At 37.2% G+C, this 17,467-nt stretch overlaps 1 protein-coding gene across 6 annotated transcripts; it reads left to right on the top strand.

The window, feature by feature from the left end:
* The first annotated feature begins 9,112 nt into the window (after positions 1–9,112).
* Positions 9,113–17,179, top strand: LOC132640747 (NAC domain-containing protein 19-like). 6 transcript variants are annotated; one of them, XM_060357500.1, is made up of 4 exons: positions 9,113–12,961; positions 13,560–13,609; positions 14,306–14,424; positions 15,697–17,179. In XM_060357500.1, exons 3-4 carry the CDS (start codon positions 14,397–14,399, stop codon positions 16,557–16,559), a joined length of 891 nt encoding a protein of 296 aa, XP_060213483.1. In that variant the 5' UTR covers positions 9,113–12,961; positions 13,560–13,609; positions 14,306–14,396; the 3' UTR covers positions 16,560–17,179. The 6 variants fall into 6 exon arrangements, with proteins under 6 accessions (XP_060213483.1, XP_060213481.1, XP_060213486.1 ...); XM_060357498.1 differs by having other exon boundaries at positions 13,560–14,424; XM_060357503.1 differs by having other exon boundaries at positions 9,113–13,609; positions 14,306–14,419.
* The last annotated feature ends 288 nt before the right edge of the window (positions 17,180–17,467 follow it).

The following is a 17,467-nucleotide window of genomic DNA, read 5'->3' as shown; positions in this document are numbered from 1 at the left end:
ACCTTAAATCAATCTTAGAAAAGATCGATGCACCCTGAAGCTGGTCAAATAAGTCATCAATGCGGAGTATTGGATACTTATTTCTTATTGTAACCTTGTTCAATTACCGGTAATCAATACACATCCGCATAGTATGATTTTTCTTCTTCACGAATAGAACAGGAGCACCCTAAGGAGAAACACTAGTTCTAATAAATCCTTTACACAACAAGTTTTACAACTGCTCCTTTAACTCTATCAACTCTGCCGGAGCCATCCGATAGGGTGGAATAGAAATAGGTCGAGTGCCTGGCTCCAAGTCAATGCAAAAGTAAATGTCTCAATCAGGTTGTCACGACCCGACTAGGGGCCGCGAAGGGTGCCCGGGGATAACTATCGAGCACTAATAGTTCTATGTCTCATCATACTCATTTAATGCTCTTTTATCACTTTTATACTCAAATCGTAGGAAAAACATATTCCATATAAAACATAAATACTTATATATATCTATATATACATATGCCTCTTAGCCATCAAAATAACATTTATACTAAATAGCATCTCGTGAGACCATCTAACCCATACTGCATATCTACGAGCATCTACTAGAGTGTTAAACATAAGGACGGGACAAGACCCCGTCATGCCCAAAACGCATATACGTGAATATATACACATAAATATAATCACAAGCACCTCCGGAACAATGGAGCACTCTCAAATTAGCTGACAACTACTACGAATCTGGGTCAAGCTCTCCTTCCTGTCTACTTGTGGGCATGAACACAGCGTCCAAAGAAACGGACGTCAGTACGAATATTGTACTGAGTATGTAAGGCATAAACAATAATGAAGCATCAATTAAATGGGGAGGCATCAAATGAGGGACAATCTGTAACTAATTGTGAATCATAAAAAAAAAATCATGTTGTCTTACTCATTCTCATCATCATGTCATATATGCATAAATGTATAAGTATAAACTGCCCGTCCATATAGGTACGGTGTGATAATGTATAAGCTGCTCGTCTATGTAGGAGCGATGTAATAATCATAGCCTGTGTCCAGGCCTCCCGCGTCCGGGGTATAAGCTGCCCACTATAGTGGTGTGTATGTCTGCCCGTCCATATAGGTATGGTGTAATATCATCATCATAATATGCTCATCATAATACATGCATAAGAACTGAGGGACAACTATACTTTATCGGAGTGTCGTAGGGTCGTGATCCCCCGACTTCATTATGGACATCTATAAGTATTCTGCCTCACCATGAAGGAAGTAGTGTATAGGGTGAGTGTATGCCATAACAGACATCTGTAACTTAATAGTGTTCTACCTCACCTTGAAGGGACAATACATAAGGTGAGTATATACAATACATGACATACTTAACTTAATGGTATTCTGCCTCACCTCAGAGGAAACAATGTATGAGGTGAGTGTATAAAACATACGACATCATTAGCGTTATAGGAGCATCATGACATGAACTCTAGAGTCTTTAGACTCAAGCTTATCATCATTGTACTAATAACATATCTCTTATCTCATATAGCTATTCATGATCATAGACTTTTGACTTTCCGGGATATATATAGAGAATTCATGTAGAGAAAGGAGAATCATACCATCGGATTCATGCCATAGAAAAAAAGGACTAGCCTCACATACCTTTTACGTTTAACTATTCTATCGCTTGCTTATTCTCCTTTGATGCTCACGTTTCTACCTTCAAGAGAAGCCGCATTAACATTAGTCAATCGATTACTTAAACGTGCTTACTGTTTCTAGGAAAATTTGGGCAGCATTTTCTTTATTTATACTACTCTCCCCATGTCATATTTCAACTCCTAAACATCAATAATAGCATTTATAATATCATCGTCATTATTCAATTCCTACAATTCACTCTCATGGTCATCCATAGTCATAATCATACGACAACCTTACCTTCATCCCCATATAATGTTTCTCCTATGTTCTTGATATCATTTATAACATAACTATACTCGTAACATACGGAGAATCATGATTCATATTAAGCTACACTCAAAAACATCACTATTCCCATATTTGTAACCCATTTTCTATTTCCTTCTATAATCCATGTTTTTCAACTTCTCAATATCTTAATCATCATGAGAATATCATAAAACTTACCTTAGATATTGTAGGAACAAGCCTTGCGTAGCAATACTCTTCTTGCACCAAAAACCCTAACTCACTTCCTTTGAAATTCCTTAGCTTGGATGAACTTCGATGAATTCCATACAGTTGATTCACTTGAGTTCTTGATATTGATCTTTGATTTCCTATGTTTTCTTGTGAATGAAGATGGAAATGAAATGAATTTATGAACTTGGGTCCTCTTTTTAATGGCTTAAGATTTGATCCGTCGGGCCATTCTACGCTAGTTTTTTACTGGCCGTCAAAATGTTTGACGGACCGTCAAAATGGTCCGCAAAACAGCTCAGCAAAATATGGGTTTCTGTGACCATTTTATGCTGGTCTGTGTCAATTTGACGGACCGTCAAAATGATTTACGGTCGTCAAAATTTCCTACGGACCGTCAAATGGTCCGTAGAAATTTTCTGCTCAGACAGTCTGTCGTATAATGGCCATAACTTTTGATCCCGAGATGCTGTGAGGGCCCACGACCTATGGTTGGAAATCTCTTTAAATTATCTAAAATTTCCTCATGTGGTGTTTTCCCAAATTCCAACTTTATAATAGCATTTTGGCCCCTCCAAACCAGATCATCCGAAAATGTTTCCTTAAATCGCCCTATTGGATGGCTTATGCCTATATTTGACTTATGGGTCCTTCTGAGGACTTGCTCAACATTCCATGTACTACTCATATACATCTTCATATGTCCATTATAAAACTCCGGTGTGTGGGCCCTACTAATCTTGTAGCAACGAGGGTTTTTCGGTAAGTGACATATGAACCAATTCAACCCATATGGTCTCCCAAATGTCATATGTATGCCATTATTACACTCTTATACTATAAACTTTATCCTTAATCCTCACATAATTTGCTCTTCCTCCACCCCATACAAAGCTGGCTACGACCTTGGTGGCACGAAATTTTCCAAGGTGTAACACAGGTGGCATACCAGGCAAATCTGTGGGGAAAACCTCTGAGAACTCACAAACATCTGGCACCGACTCTAGGGAAGGAGTATCCACACTAGTATCCGGAATATGAGCCAAATATGCTAAAAATCCCTTATCCACTAATTTCTTTGCCTGAAAAAATGATATGACCTTCTTAGGTGCTGGACTACGAGTACCCTTCCACTCTAACCGCGGAATACTTTGCATAGACAACGTGACTGTCTTCAATAGCATGATGGGGAGATAACCAATCCATGCCTAAAATAATATCAAAGTCGACCATATCCAAAATAAACAAGTCTACCCAAGTTTCGCACCCCATAAACGTGACCACACTAGACCTATAGACCCAATCTACTATCACAGAATCTCCGACAGGAATAGAGACACGAATAGGTACATCAAGCATATCCGGACCCATAGAGAAGTAAGTGGACACTTAAGAGAAGGAAAACCCGGATCAAATAAGACAGAAGTTGATCGGTGACAAATTGAAATAATACCTATGATAACCGCATCAGAAGCCTCGGCCTCTGGTCTACCTGAAAAAGTATAAAAATGGGCACGTCCAGCCTAGGATTGTGTGCCTCCACAACCACGATGAACGGCTTGAGATCCTCCTCTCACTGACTGAGCGCTGCCCCTACTAGACTGATGACCACCTCTTCTAGGCTGATGGCCACCCTTGCTAAACTGTGAACCCCCTCTACCAGTATATCCTCCTCTAGCTGGTGGTGCTAGAGGCCTAGATATTTGAACTCTGTAACCCTGCCTAGATCTAGGACACTCTCCCGAGTAATGTCCAGTCTCACCACACTCAAAGCATGCCCCTCTGGCCATAGGCTGCTGAACTGTCATAGAAGAACCATATACCCTCAGCGATCTGAAGGTCAAGAGTAAGAACCTCGGAAAGTCTGCTCAGAACTGTGCCCGCTATAACCTGAAGAACCACCTGCTAAAGCCTGTAGTGATGACTGGATAAGAAGGCTTGTGGATGATGACGAACCCTGTCATGGTATCCCCTACCTCTAATAGGACCTCTAAAATTGTCAAATATGCGAGCTTTCTTGTCGCCGCCCCCACTATGTGCCCGACCCATCTCTGAATTGACCCTCCTGGCATGCTCTACTACTGACTGAAATGAGGCTCCAGAAGCCTCCAACTGTAAGGTCGCCAGCCGAAGCAAAAGGTCTAAATCCTTCACAAATCTCTTCACTCTCTTAGCCTCTGTGGGAAGTAATGTCGTCGCGTAACGAGACAAAGTGAGGAATCTGGTCTCATACTCCACAACCGACCTACCCCGCTGCTCCAACGTCGAAAACTTATCCTTCATGTTGTCTCTCAGAGTACGAGGGACATACTTTTCCAGGAACACCTGGTAGAACTGGGTCCAGGTCAAAGGTGGTGACCCAGCAGTTCGACACTCCATGTACGATCTCCACCACTTGTTAGCATCCCCAACTAACTGGAAAGAAACATAATCGACCCCGTGAAACTCCAATATACCCAACCTATGAAGCATCTTATGGTAGCTAACAATAAACTCATATGCATACTCCTGGGAGTACCATAGAACCAAGGAGGGGACATTTTGGTGAACCCTCGAATAAATTTCGCTCCTAACTGGTCAACGCTGGCCCATCCATAGGGAGCCACTGCTACTGCCAGCAATACTCTCGATGTGCGAAATCCTGGAGCAACCCTAGCCTTGGAAGTCTGACCACCCATTCTAGTCTGTGAGCTATATAGAGTAATTGGAATCATGCCCGCCAGGGCAAAACTATCAAAATACCCCAACACTCGAAACATAGCCTCCCGAAAATCAGGAATAGCAGCGACCCCAGGCGGTGCCTCATCAGCCCTAATCTCCTCCTCCGAAATGTCCTCAAGCTCCAGAGTTAACTCTCTGTCAGGGTCCTGAGCAGGTGCAGGTGCTTGATCCCTACCTGGAATAGTTGCATGACCTTTGTCCCTGCCACGTCCTCTGTCACGTCCCCTGCCTCACCTACGGACGGCTGCTCAGGCAACGGGTATGGATGTCGGTGCGGGTGTAGGTGCAGGCGCAAGCTCCTGGCCTTCAATAACGGTCGATTGTGTCTTCACCATCTGTGAGAGAACATAGAAATGAGATTAAGATACCAATTCGAACAATCTCGTACGAAAAGAATGAACCAGATACCAATCGGATTGAATTAGCACAAAAAGAGAGAAAGAAGTGAAATGTTTCCTAAATGTCCTATAGCCTCTAGAGGATGGGTATAGACGTCTATGTACCGATCTGTGAGACTCTACTAGACATTACTATTGTACACATTAGACCAATTAACCTAGAAGAACTGATACTAATTTTTCACGACCCAATTCACGAGTCGTGGTGGCACATACACTATCCCTCCGAGTAGGCGAACCACATTACTAATAACAAGTTAAATAAGCGAAAAATTAAATAAGAAGAAGTTATCAAGTCTTAAATACTTATCATACCTAAAAATGTCACGACAACCCCAAAATCTGGTCAAAGGGTACAAGAGAGCTAAACATAGTCTGGAATAAAAGTCTGGAAATACCCGAAGGCTACATACTGTCTGTCGAATAAAAAAAGAATTAAATAAGAGGTCCTTCAGGGGCCACGAATGACCAAGTAGCTCACCCTGAATGACCGAAAGATGTCACCCTCGCGTATCAGCCACGGGGCGTAGAACAAGAGCCTGAATGGTACTCTGCACTCAACAAAAAGTGCAGCAAGAGTAGTATCAGTACAACACTAGTACCGGTAAGCATCATAGGCCGACAAGGATTAGATAACGCATGAAGAAGTGGAAACTAACAAGTAGCACACAGAGCAAACAGACATGGTCACGTATCATATACAAGTAAAGTGTAAAGGAATCATAAAATCAACCAAGACAGATATAGTTTACCAAATGATCAGTCAAATATATGAGTGGATGAATGTAATGCAATACAACAATCACCTCTCCCACTCCACTCTCGTACACACATTCTAAGGGCTGTGCCTTGAAGTCCATGTACCACTCATGCTCTCTGGCAGAAACCTCGGAGGATATTAATCACTCTCAATCTCCTGCAAAGGCCTCAGAGTCTCTCTGTTACTTTCAATCTCCAGAAAAGACCTTGGAGTCTCTCAATCACCCACCCCACCATCATCACAAGAATAGTATAGAAAGAATGTCATGCATGATATCAGTCTCAACAATATCACCAATATACAATCAATGAGTAAAAGTCATATTACTGTCCACTATGCAATTATCAATAAAATTCCTTTCCACGTGATGAGTGAGCTAGTATGTGACGAAGATATACACAGGTGATAATCACATATAATAACACATATGGAGACAAGCCCACATAACAGCTGACATAACTAACTTAATTGGAATTCACCTCCACTCCATGCCCAAAGCCCTAACATGCTATCCCCATCAATTCTACAACTACATACGATTCTCTAATCAGAGTCTAACTAAAGTAGACCGTAACCTACCTCGAAGGCCGAGCGGGTGCCACGAATGATCAAACCAATGCCTTCCCTTTGCGAAGAGCCACCGAACGATCAAAGTCTATCAAATATGTGATATACGTTAGAATACGAATCTAAAGACACCTATATTGCTATACTTATATTCGAAACCCAAAACGACCTTAAAAACGTGATCAAGGGCCCATAAGGGCAAAACTGGAATTTTATTAGAAAATCATATCACCCATAACCTAAGGGTCATATATCCAAAAACATTAGTCAATTTCATCCATAAACGGACTCTCAAATTATTAATCCTCATTTCTTAAGACTATGACTCAAAATCTTCAATTACCATACCATGAATTTGAAGGTGTTCTATTATCTAATACACCTATAATGAAATTCATAGACCCGATATATAAATATTGAAATTTGAACATGATAGACATAAAAATAAATCCAAAGCTAGAAGCTACATTCGGACGCAGTTTTCAAATTCTTCTTAAGATTAAAGGGAGAAGGCTTGATTCATGCACCCAATAATCATTTAGTTTTCATTACTTTATCAATGAAAACTCTTTAAATTCTTCAGTTGTTGTATTTGATAGAGGTGAAAAGGTTGTGAAAATTAATTCTAAGGCACACGTTCTGGCTATAGATAATTCATCATTTAATATGATCTCATCAGTTCTCTGTGGCTAATTAGATTTTGATTAAAAGCATTAAAATATTACTATTTTATTAGTTCATTAGTATTCCTCAATCATAAGTCATCATTATGTCCCTCACTTCAAATAATTTTAAAGTCATAAGAAACCGTAAAGACGATCCTATTGAGATTTAATATTATTACATCTCCAAACTCATTATATATAATGAATATTTCATCATTTCCTCATTCTTAGACAATCATGAAATATATATATATATATATATATATATACAAGAATCATTATACTACATTAAGAAACTATATGAAACGAGAAATACCTGATGCCTCTACAGCTGTTAGTGCACGAAAAAGAGTCCGTAGGTGGGTTTTTTCGCTGTTGTCTATATTTCTCTTTATTTTTCGTGTCCACATTAAATGATTTATTTTTAAGCCCTAGGCTTCTAATATATAAGGGTCATAAGAAGTGGGTTAAGCCCCATAACTTAGCCAAATAATTTCTACAATTCACTTATTCACTTAACCACTTGTAGAAAATATAGTCCTTCCGTCAAATACTTTATTTACCAACTTAGACCTTATATGTGTGAAAATCATATTCCTATAAATAAACTATTCACATATAATAAATAAAAAGGACATTTCAAAAAGTACACGACAATTAAATCATCGTGACACCAATTCCCCTAAGTCAAGAATACCCTTTAAACTACGAAAAGGGTATTTTAGCAAAAACGAGTTCACAGGTGCTAAACGATCAAACAGTTCGTTACAGAATTACTCCAGAAAAATTTAGCCAACAACCTGTGGATCTGAGCAAACAATTCGAAAGGTGTTTCACAAGCTGAGAGTAAATTGATAGGCATACTTTGTAGGACATGATTGGTAAGAGTAGTTATTCCACCAATTGACAAAAGTTTACCAGTCCATAGGCCCAGTCTGTTCTGAATCTTATCAATGATTTCCTTAAAAAGAGAAATTCTCCTTATTCCATAAAAGATTGGTGCCCCTAAATTGGTGAAAGAGAACTCCTTTATAGGGATATTAGTATTCTCAACAACAGTATTGACCACTCTCTAGGATACAGAGTGGTGTAAATACATAGCACTCTTCTCCTTTTTTGATTGTTTCACCACTGATCTTTTCATATTTTGCTAAAGTGTCCATGACAAGTATCAGTGAATTAGGCTATGAAGATGTGAAAATAATTTTGTCATCCGCATATGCCAAATGATTAATATAAGGGCTCCATTTTGGCATACCATATCCAGTTGACACCGAATTTTCACCTCATAAAACGTATATTTTTAATTTTCATATTTCCCTAGTCAAAGACGGGGTGAGGATGCCCTTAAAAATTAAAAATATAAAAATCCAGAGAAAATTACAAAATTGACGTTTAATTACTATTCTGTGAAAATTGACAATTATAAGAAATTATGAGCTATTTTATTTTCATAAATGTAAGTCAAAAAATAAATAATACACATCTCATTCCGTCTAACTCGAAAAAATTATTAATTAAAACAACATATGAGTTACGGTTCATTTTGACCCCATTTTTTTGCATACTTAAATATTATCCGGAACTACGTCAATATTAGGCTCGTATTAAAGCTCGACATATTCTAAAGTCTGTTATATTGAAAAGCGGGTTTATGTAAGGGTTTTTTTAGGCGAATACGTGGTTTTGTATAATCGTGTATTTAGTTTTTTAATTATATAGAGAGGGCCTTATTAAATATGTTCTAAACTACAAGGGCCTTTTTAAGTTTTTCATAAAAGTATTGGGGGAGGACTATATATACAAAAGGGACCAAAGTTGTCATAGGACAACTTCAGTCCCACTTTTCATAATCTTGGCCCTTTCTCTCACTGAAGCTCATTAATGGGGATTTTTGTTTTGGGTTTTATCGCGATCTCTATCCAGGGCAATTCTCGCAAAATTCTTGAGGGGTTTTGGTCCCCTCATCCTCCTACTATCAATGGAAGGTTTTAATTTCAGTTTTAGTTAAGTTTTAATGTTCAATTTTAAACCCTAATATTGGGAGTTACTCTTATTCTTCTCCTTGTCATGGGAGCCATTGACAGAGGCCTCAAGCCTGCTATTATCTTGACACTATGACACACAAATGATAATTATAAAGGGGGAAATCCCAATCCAAATTTTTTAGGAAATTTTGAGGGATTTTATCCTTTGTTTGTACTATGTGAACGTTATTGGTACTATTTTTTGGTTGTTTGTGTGACTCACTGTACTGTTCCTAGAATTTAGGTATTTTTGTGTGTAAAAATAGTACTATATGTTGGGAATTATTCTGATATTTTGAAAAATTGGCTGAAATTGGATAAGGATAGTACGGGTAGTACAATTCGATTATAAATTGGATTTGCCTTGACTTGTTTTTGAATTTTAAGATTGCATGTGTGAATTTTAGGGGGGGAAATTCAGTTGGGAATGTGTTTTTTTTTTCAAATTTGTCCGTAGAACCCTATTCTTCCCTATAAATGGACGGCATTTCTGCCATTCAAGGGCTAAAAAATCCTAAGTATTTAAGATTCCTATAAGTCTTATATACTATCATATACCACTATATACCATTACATACTACCTATATACTATAAAACACTACTAATATACTACTATAAGAACCTTACAAATGTTATACTCTACTTACACTACTCTTATATACATATAATATACAAAATATTCAAGAAGAAAAGTTTGTTTGAAGGATTATAAGTGTTGGTGTAAGAGGTTGATTCAATCTGTCCAATTTGATCTTTTGGTTTCCCTAAAAAGAGGTAATAACCTATTCAATCTACTTTCATATTGTTTTAATACCGTTTCAATGAAATTCTTGTAATAAATGTATCTATTCTTCACTTGTTATTACTTTGCTTAGTTCATATTTGTGCTTATCTACTGAAATTATGATGGTCTTGTGGCTGAATTGATATTAGTGATTGTTTTATTGAAGGTAATATGCCTGTGTTCTCCTAAAATGAAGTAAGATATAAAGAAATAAACTTGTTATAACTAAAACTAAGTAAACATTGAGGTTTTCAAATAAGTTTAAGGATTTTCAGAACTTTAGGATGAAAATGAGCTTAAAGGGTAACAACCGATTAAAGGTGTGTTAAGGATGTTAGGTGATAATTTTTCCAAAATAGGCTTGAAATAAGTAAAACTAGAGGTTGTTTGGTTCCTTGTGTCATTTCTGTGCCCTTTCAAATTTTGTAATGTCCTTTTATACAAGTAGTTGACATGTTTGTTAAGTTCAAAGTGTTTTGAGTCTTGTGTTGTGCATTTGTGATGATCATCTCTTGGCTTTTGAGGTTTTTGTCAAGTCAAGTCATGATCAAGATAAACAACGATACTAATACAAGTATAGAGTATAGTGCAAGCTTTAAAATATAGTTTTCTCGTGTGTTCAGATGTTGTACATGTCTAGTTAATGGGCTAATGGAACTTCTGAACCTTAGAACCTCATTAGAAGACTGTCCTCTTCGTCTATGTCAAATTTGTGTGTCCATTTGCCTTAAAATATGCTTATACTATCTCTTCACCATATCAGGATTAAAATTAAGTCAAAAACTACATGTCTAAGATTTTGAGTGCTTGAAAAAAGGGGGCCTATATTGTCTTAAAAGCTAAAAAATGTGTTGTAAGTTTTTGCAGTCAACTCTATGACATTGAAAATGGTTTAAGTATAGTAATAATGCCCTTGTGATATCTGTTTTTACCCAACTTGTACATTTAGATCCTCTATGAGATTTTATAACTTTGAATAAAAATGAATATTTGAGTTTATTTGAGGTGTTGGTTATCTGGAAAGATTTAAAAGATTTTAGGTTTTTGGGAGCCTTATGTATGTCTGCCATCTTACCTGAGGTATGCTGAGTGATTAATGATTTACCTGAGGTGGGCCCGTATAATGGTCCGTATAACCATTCCAGAGAAGGGTAATTCCATGGTGGGATTATACGGTCCATTTATACGGACCGTATAAATGGCCGTATAATTGGTCGGGCCAGCTTTTTTTTTGTATAAATAGATGACCCTTGTTCATTTATTTCATTTCAAACATTTTCCAAAGTCCTAAAAGCTCTAGAACCTTCCTCAAGTATATCCACACAACCCAAGAGAGATCATAGATCAAATAGCAAGAATCAAAGGATCCAAGTGTTGGAAGGCTCACTAGGGTTTGTAAAACTCAAGATTTTCTTTGGTGTTGGAGTTGGGGTTCCATTCAAGTGAATTATTTGATTCAAAGCTTACTCTTGTATGATTAAGATGAGTTTCTATACTTGTTTCCATGTTATTAAGAGTGTCTAGTTATTGAATAACTTGATTGAAGGAAAGAAAGCAAAAGAGGAAGTTCAAATGTGGAGTTGATGATGTTATGAGTAATAAATTGAATTGAGTTGTAATTGTTTGAGTACTTTGGGTATAATCTTGCTATGAATAGTAGTAATGATGATGAGGAAGTGTGGTCACGTGTTTATATAGAGTTGTATTGGAATTGTTATTGTGTGTTGGTTATGAAAAGGAGTTTTGGGTGTGTAATGAAGTCTCTTAATTATGAAATTGATGATAATGTCTTTGTTGATTGGGAGTTGTTTTATGATATAATGGAAGTTTATAAAGCAAGGGAAATGCTTCCCAATATTCGCTAGCTCATGAATTATTCTAGTCTGAACTTAAGAGTGTCTTTAAGACTTAATTTAGTATGATCATTTTAAATGTAAATCTTGTGAGCATGGAAGGAAAGCGTTAAGATATTAAGGAGACGTTAAGGTATGTTAAGTCTATTCCTTCTTCATTTTGGCATGATCCTATGTTATGAGCCAACAAGCGATTAAATGAGTTTCCATATTACTCTACTCTTAGAAGCGCTAGGAGTATTTCAGTCTTTGATGTCTTTATACCTCGTATGATTGTTCCTTCTGTTCATGGGTCTTGAGATTACTTATGTTGATGATGTTAGCTCAAAAGTTGTCCATCGGAGTTAATATGACCCTATGTCACTCCGAGAGTTCTATGTATACATCAGTTATGCATTGCATTTATATACATATGCATATTGATCCATGACCAGAAGGCGTTATATACGTGTATATCATATGTACATGGGGTATGGGAAAATGGATAGGTGTTATATACGCATTACCACCTGACCAGCTGGTGCACCTTGATGATGATATATGGAACGGGTCATACGTTCCTCAACATTATTATATGATATATGGAGCGTGTCGTACGTTTCTCGACGCTAAATATGGGATATAGATCAGGCTGAAGGTTTCCGTGCATTATGACCTATATCTATATACATGATTATAAGTATCATTAATTGCATGCAGATTATGCGCCCACAGAAGCATTGTCAGTTATACAGATACTTGTTCATACAAATTTACGCAGACAGTCAGTTTAGATTTGAGTTCCAGATTCCGTTCATGATACTTATGCTTATACTTATGCTACTCTTATGCCTTACATACTTAGTATATTATCCGTACTGACTCCCCTATTTCCTGGCGGATTGCGTTCATGCCCGCAAGTACAGGTAGACAAACAAGTGGTCCCGCTCATTAGGACCTTTACTCAGCAGTAGTTAGTGCGCTCCATTCGATCCGGAGCTGCAGTCTATTTTGGGTATGCCATTCTTTTGGAGATGTATATCCATATAGGTATGAAGGGGCCCTATCCCGTCCTTTTTACAGTTTTTTATTCCACTAGAAGTCTGTAGACAGGTGTATGTGTATGTCAGATATGTCAGATGATGTAGCCTTCTCGGCTCCTATTCTTTTATGTACAGTATATGTAGTGGCCTAGTTGGCCTACACTGTTATTTCAGCTTGTATGTATGTAAATGTATAGATTTCATGATGTCATTCCTTCATGAGGCAGTATGAGATCAGTTTAAATCACTTATGGGCCCTTGATGCTCAGTACAGTTCAGATATAAGTATAGGGGTGTTTGGTTACTAGAGGTCAGACACTCGTCACAACTCATCGATTTGGATCGTGACATAAAGGTTGTAGTTTGATACATTGATGTTGTTAGCTTATGGATTGATTTTTGAAGAAAGTTTCAGACGAATTTGTATATGTTTGTCATGTAGTATCTTGATTATGTTATTATTGATGTTTGGGAGCTGTTTTGGAATTGGTTCAGAGTAGATAATATAGAGGAAATGTTTTCCAAATTCCGATAACTTATTAACTAGCTAAGTTTGAGTGTGTAAGTGTTCTTATGGCCTGATTGTTGTATGAATTATCTTGAAGGTAGATTTGCAAGTTTGGGAGGATAAGCGTTAAGTAGTTAAGACGACAAGGTACGTTAACGCTGTCTTTTTCTTTCTTAAGGCATGATCCTATTGTTATGAACTTTCACAAATGATGTCCATAATGATTCCTCGTAAAAAAGCTAGAAGCTTATCTTATTGTTGTTCTCTTATGATATCATTAATGAATTTGTCTCATGATTATGAATCTTTATCTTATGATTGTTAATCTTATTCATTGATGTCAATTTCATCTTATGATTATTGTTTCTTCGAGGTGAGATATGTTCATGATGATAGCTCCATAATGATAATCGGAGGTCTACCAACCTTACGTCACTCCGATAGAGTCATAGCTTTTCTTTGGGCTCTCATGTATGCTTTATATATATGTATGTATTTTCTCATACCGAGCACGCTATAGTCGGTTGGGTAGGCACCTATTGTGCATACCATTGCAGTGAGCATGTTATGATGTTACCCCGAACGCGGGATGATGATGATATGATGATAACACCGAGCCTCTATGGCCAGGTACGGTATATATATATATATATGTTTTTCTTTAAAAAGGCAAGCATGCATAACATCCGCTTTAAGTGGCATTCAGAGGTACAAGTTGATCTCTCTTATCTTATGTTATGTTATCTTCATATTTTCATTATATTGTTATTCATACCTTACATACTCAGTACATTATTCGTACTGACGTCCTTTTACTTATGGACACTACACTCATGCCCGCAGGTAGACAAGGAGATGGTTCAGACTCATAGGTTGACCTCTCAGCTGTTGTATAGGAGCACTCCACTTGTTCTGAAGTTGCAGTCCAGTTGGTATGATCCTTTTGTGTACAGATGGGTACGGTAGGGTCCTGTCCCGTCCTTATTATGTTATGCACTCCAGTAGGGTCCTGTCCCGTCCTTATTATGTTATGCACTCCAGTAGAGGCTCCTAGACAGACATACATAGTTACATGTCCTATGGTCATCTCGGTTTATATTCTGCTGTATCATTATTATGGATAGCCTTGCCGGCATATGTACTTGATATTTGCTTGATGACGTAAGTATATTATCTTTTGGGCTTGTGTCCCATACGGTTATGATATTTATGAGTTAGCATGATGGCCCACTCAGGTATGAATATGAGATGTATGTACGTGTTGTGGTGCTCGGTAGGTTAGCTCCGGGCGTTCATCATGGCCCTTCGGTTGGGTCGTGACTATACATACATAACACCACTTCACTATAGCAGCCATGAAATTTTCAGACAAATGCTGCCATTAGTGAGGTTTGACTGTATAAGTCTGCATACTTAGTAATTCACAATATATGAAAATAATTGAAGAAAATCGTAGTCAAAGAAAGAGTTATTTAACTCCTCAAATAGTAAACCCTCGTATAAATTGGGACAGAGGGAGTAAGAAAATTTTCATGAGTTGCTATAAAAAAGAAGTTTCCATAAGCTTTATTGGGCGGAAGAAATTAAATTTGGGGAAGTTACACATTAGACTGCTTGGTCAGAAATATTGATAGTCGCTATACATATATTATACATTGACGATACGTATATTATGTATCAGCCATATATTTTTTGGGTGGACGACTATATAAGTTAATTTCCCATTAACTAAATTAAACAACGAAGTCGTACTTGTTACCGAGTTAATTTCCTAACACTGACTAATAAGCTGGATGAAGTTAATATTTTGAATTAACACACAAGAAAATAGAATAATACTTTTGTGTTTAATTAATTCATGTTGAAGTAAAAAAATTCCATATCAAACGTTCCAATATATGCTTAGTTATAGAAAAAGTTTCCAAATTTGCAATGTTGCTTTGGGCGGAAGAAGTAAACCAACGGCTTAATTTCCTAAAACTGACTGAGAGAAGCTGAAAATTTGTCTATAAATTCTCAACCCTCTCTCCTTGGACCTCCTTTTCACTAGTGTTACTGAGAGGAAGAAAGTGAGTACCAGTAATTTCCTAACACGTATAATCTATGTCCTTTTCTCCTCAAAAAACCTTTTTATAAGTTCTAGCCCTTCTTGGGCATTCTTTTCATTGTTATTGAGAAAAAAAAAAATAGAGGCATGGAGAATCTTAAAGATGGTTTCCGTTTTCGTCCGACAGATGCACAAGCGCTTATGTTCTTGTTGAGATTCATTGCTGGAGAAGTGATGAATGATTCTGGATTTATCACCACTAACGTTGATGTGTATGGCAAACAAGAACCGTGGGATATTTACAGTCATGGAGTACCCTGCGATAATGATGAAGGGGACAACAACGATTGCACTCACAATCGCTTCTTCATCACAAAGCTCAAGAAGAAAAACAAGTCCAAGTATAATCGCAATGTTGGAAACAAGGGCAGTTGGAAACAACAAGACAAGGGCAAACCAGTTAAATACTCATCGGTAACTATTGGATGCAAGAAGAGCATGTCTTACGTGAATAAGAATTATAATCGGAAAAATGGGCATTGGCTTATGAATGAGTACGAACTCTCTAGTGCTATTCTTGAGAAATTCAATGAGGATTGCAGAGATTATGTGCTCTGTGCCATCAAGAAGAGGCCCGTTACTATTTCTTCTCCTTCCGAGACTACTTCCACAGTCGCATTCTTGAATAATTTACCTGCGGAAATTCATCAAGTAATTAGTAATTCAAGAAGGAATTTGCAACACTCCCCCACGGCTTTCTTGAATTTTCAAGAATCAAGTAGTACCGATAAGCCATTACAAGTATATGATGCAGGGGACTATTCATTAGGTGTTGTTGAGTCGCATGAATGGGGCAACAATGACTTTGAAGAATTACACGGGATGATGTTACACCAGCACGACATGAATATGGTTGATCCATTATTAGCAGCAGAGGCTTCTTACACCGCCATGCTCAATTTTGTGACTGAAGAAGATGTGCTTAACTTGGATGACATACTACTCGACTCGGATGACATAGAGCAGATATTACAAACAACATTTTACTGATTTTGACCACTTGTTTTGCTTATTTACTCATGTTGGAAAAAACTTGTAATTATCATATAAACATTCTTCAACAAGCTGTTCAATTCTTTTCTAGTAGATGATTGAACATTGATTAAGTCCTTCTTTCCTTTGAATTTTTGTACTTTTATGTGTTGTTAGAGTATTAGTTTAACTGATTATGCTTTTTAGTCACAAGTGAATAGACCCAACTATACCAATGTATTCTGTGCTTTTTAGGTGTTTGATAAAATGACAAAGTCAATTTTATTCATATATTTGCGCTCAAAAGTTATTCAATAATGGGTTATTGAATTTAGATGCTTCAGACTTTTTGACCCATATTAACTAGCAGGTGCCTTTTTTTTTTTTTTTTTTGGTTTTTAACATGTGCTGCTACAAATAGTCTCTGCTGACTGGCAATTTGGATGATAGTTCTTCTCCTGACGTTTTGCAGGTATTAAAGTGTCTAGATTATAGGAAATAGCCACCTAGTTATTATACACTAGAGTTTAGAGATATCAAGATATTTTTGAACGAGTGAACTAGAGTTTGTCGAAGAAGACGATTCCGAAGCACCCCTTTTCCTGTTTTTTGGGAGTCAATAGTTTAGTACGTATTTGTTAACAACAACACTCACATTACTGTGAGACTTTAATATGAATTATGATTGGTGTGTTATTTCAGAAATACTACTCCAGAGTGCTTATCTGAAGTGAAGTTGAATGCTTAGGCATTTCATGGCTTTCTTCTTTTTGTTCTTGTACTCTGTTTGTGCAGGTATAAAGTTATTTAGGACATTGGTTGAGAAATTACAGGTTCTAGGTAGAACATTCGGATTTGTAACTGCAATGTGATTCATGAGTGTGTATGAAAATTGTAGTATTGCGATTGTTCTCTATGTTTTGTCA

The sequence above is a fragment of the Lycium barbarum genome, chromosome 5 (genome assembly GCF_019175385.1).
Source record: "Lycium barbarum isolate Lr01 chromosome 5, ASM1917538v2, whole genome shotgun sequence".
Lineage (NCBI taxonomy): Eukaryota > Viridiplantae > Streptophyta > Magnoliopsida > Solanales > Solanaceae > Lycium > Lycium barbarum.
This window is presented reverse-complemented; position numbering and strand designations above follow the sequence as displayed.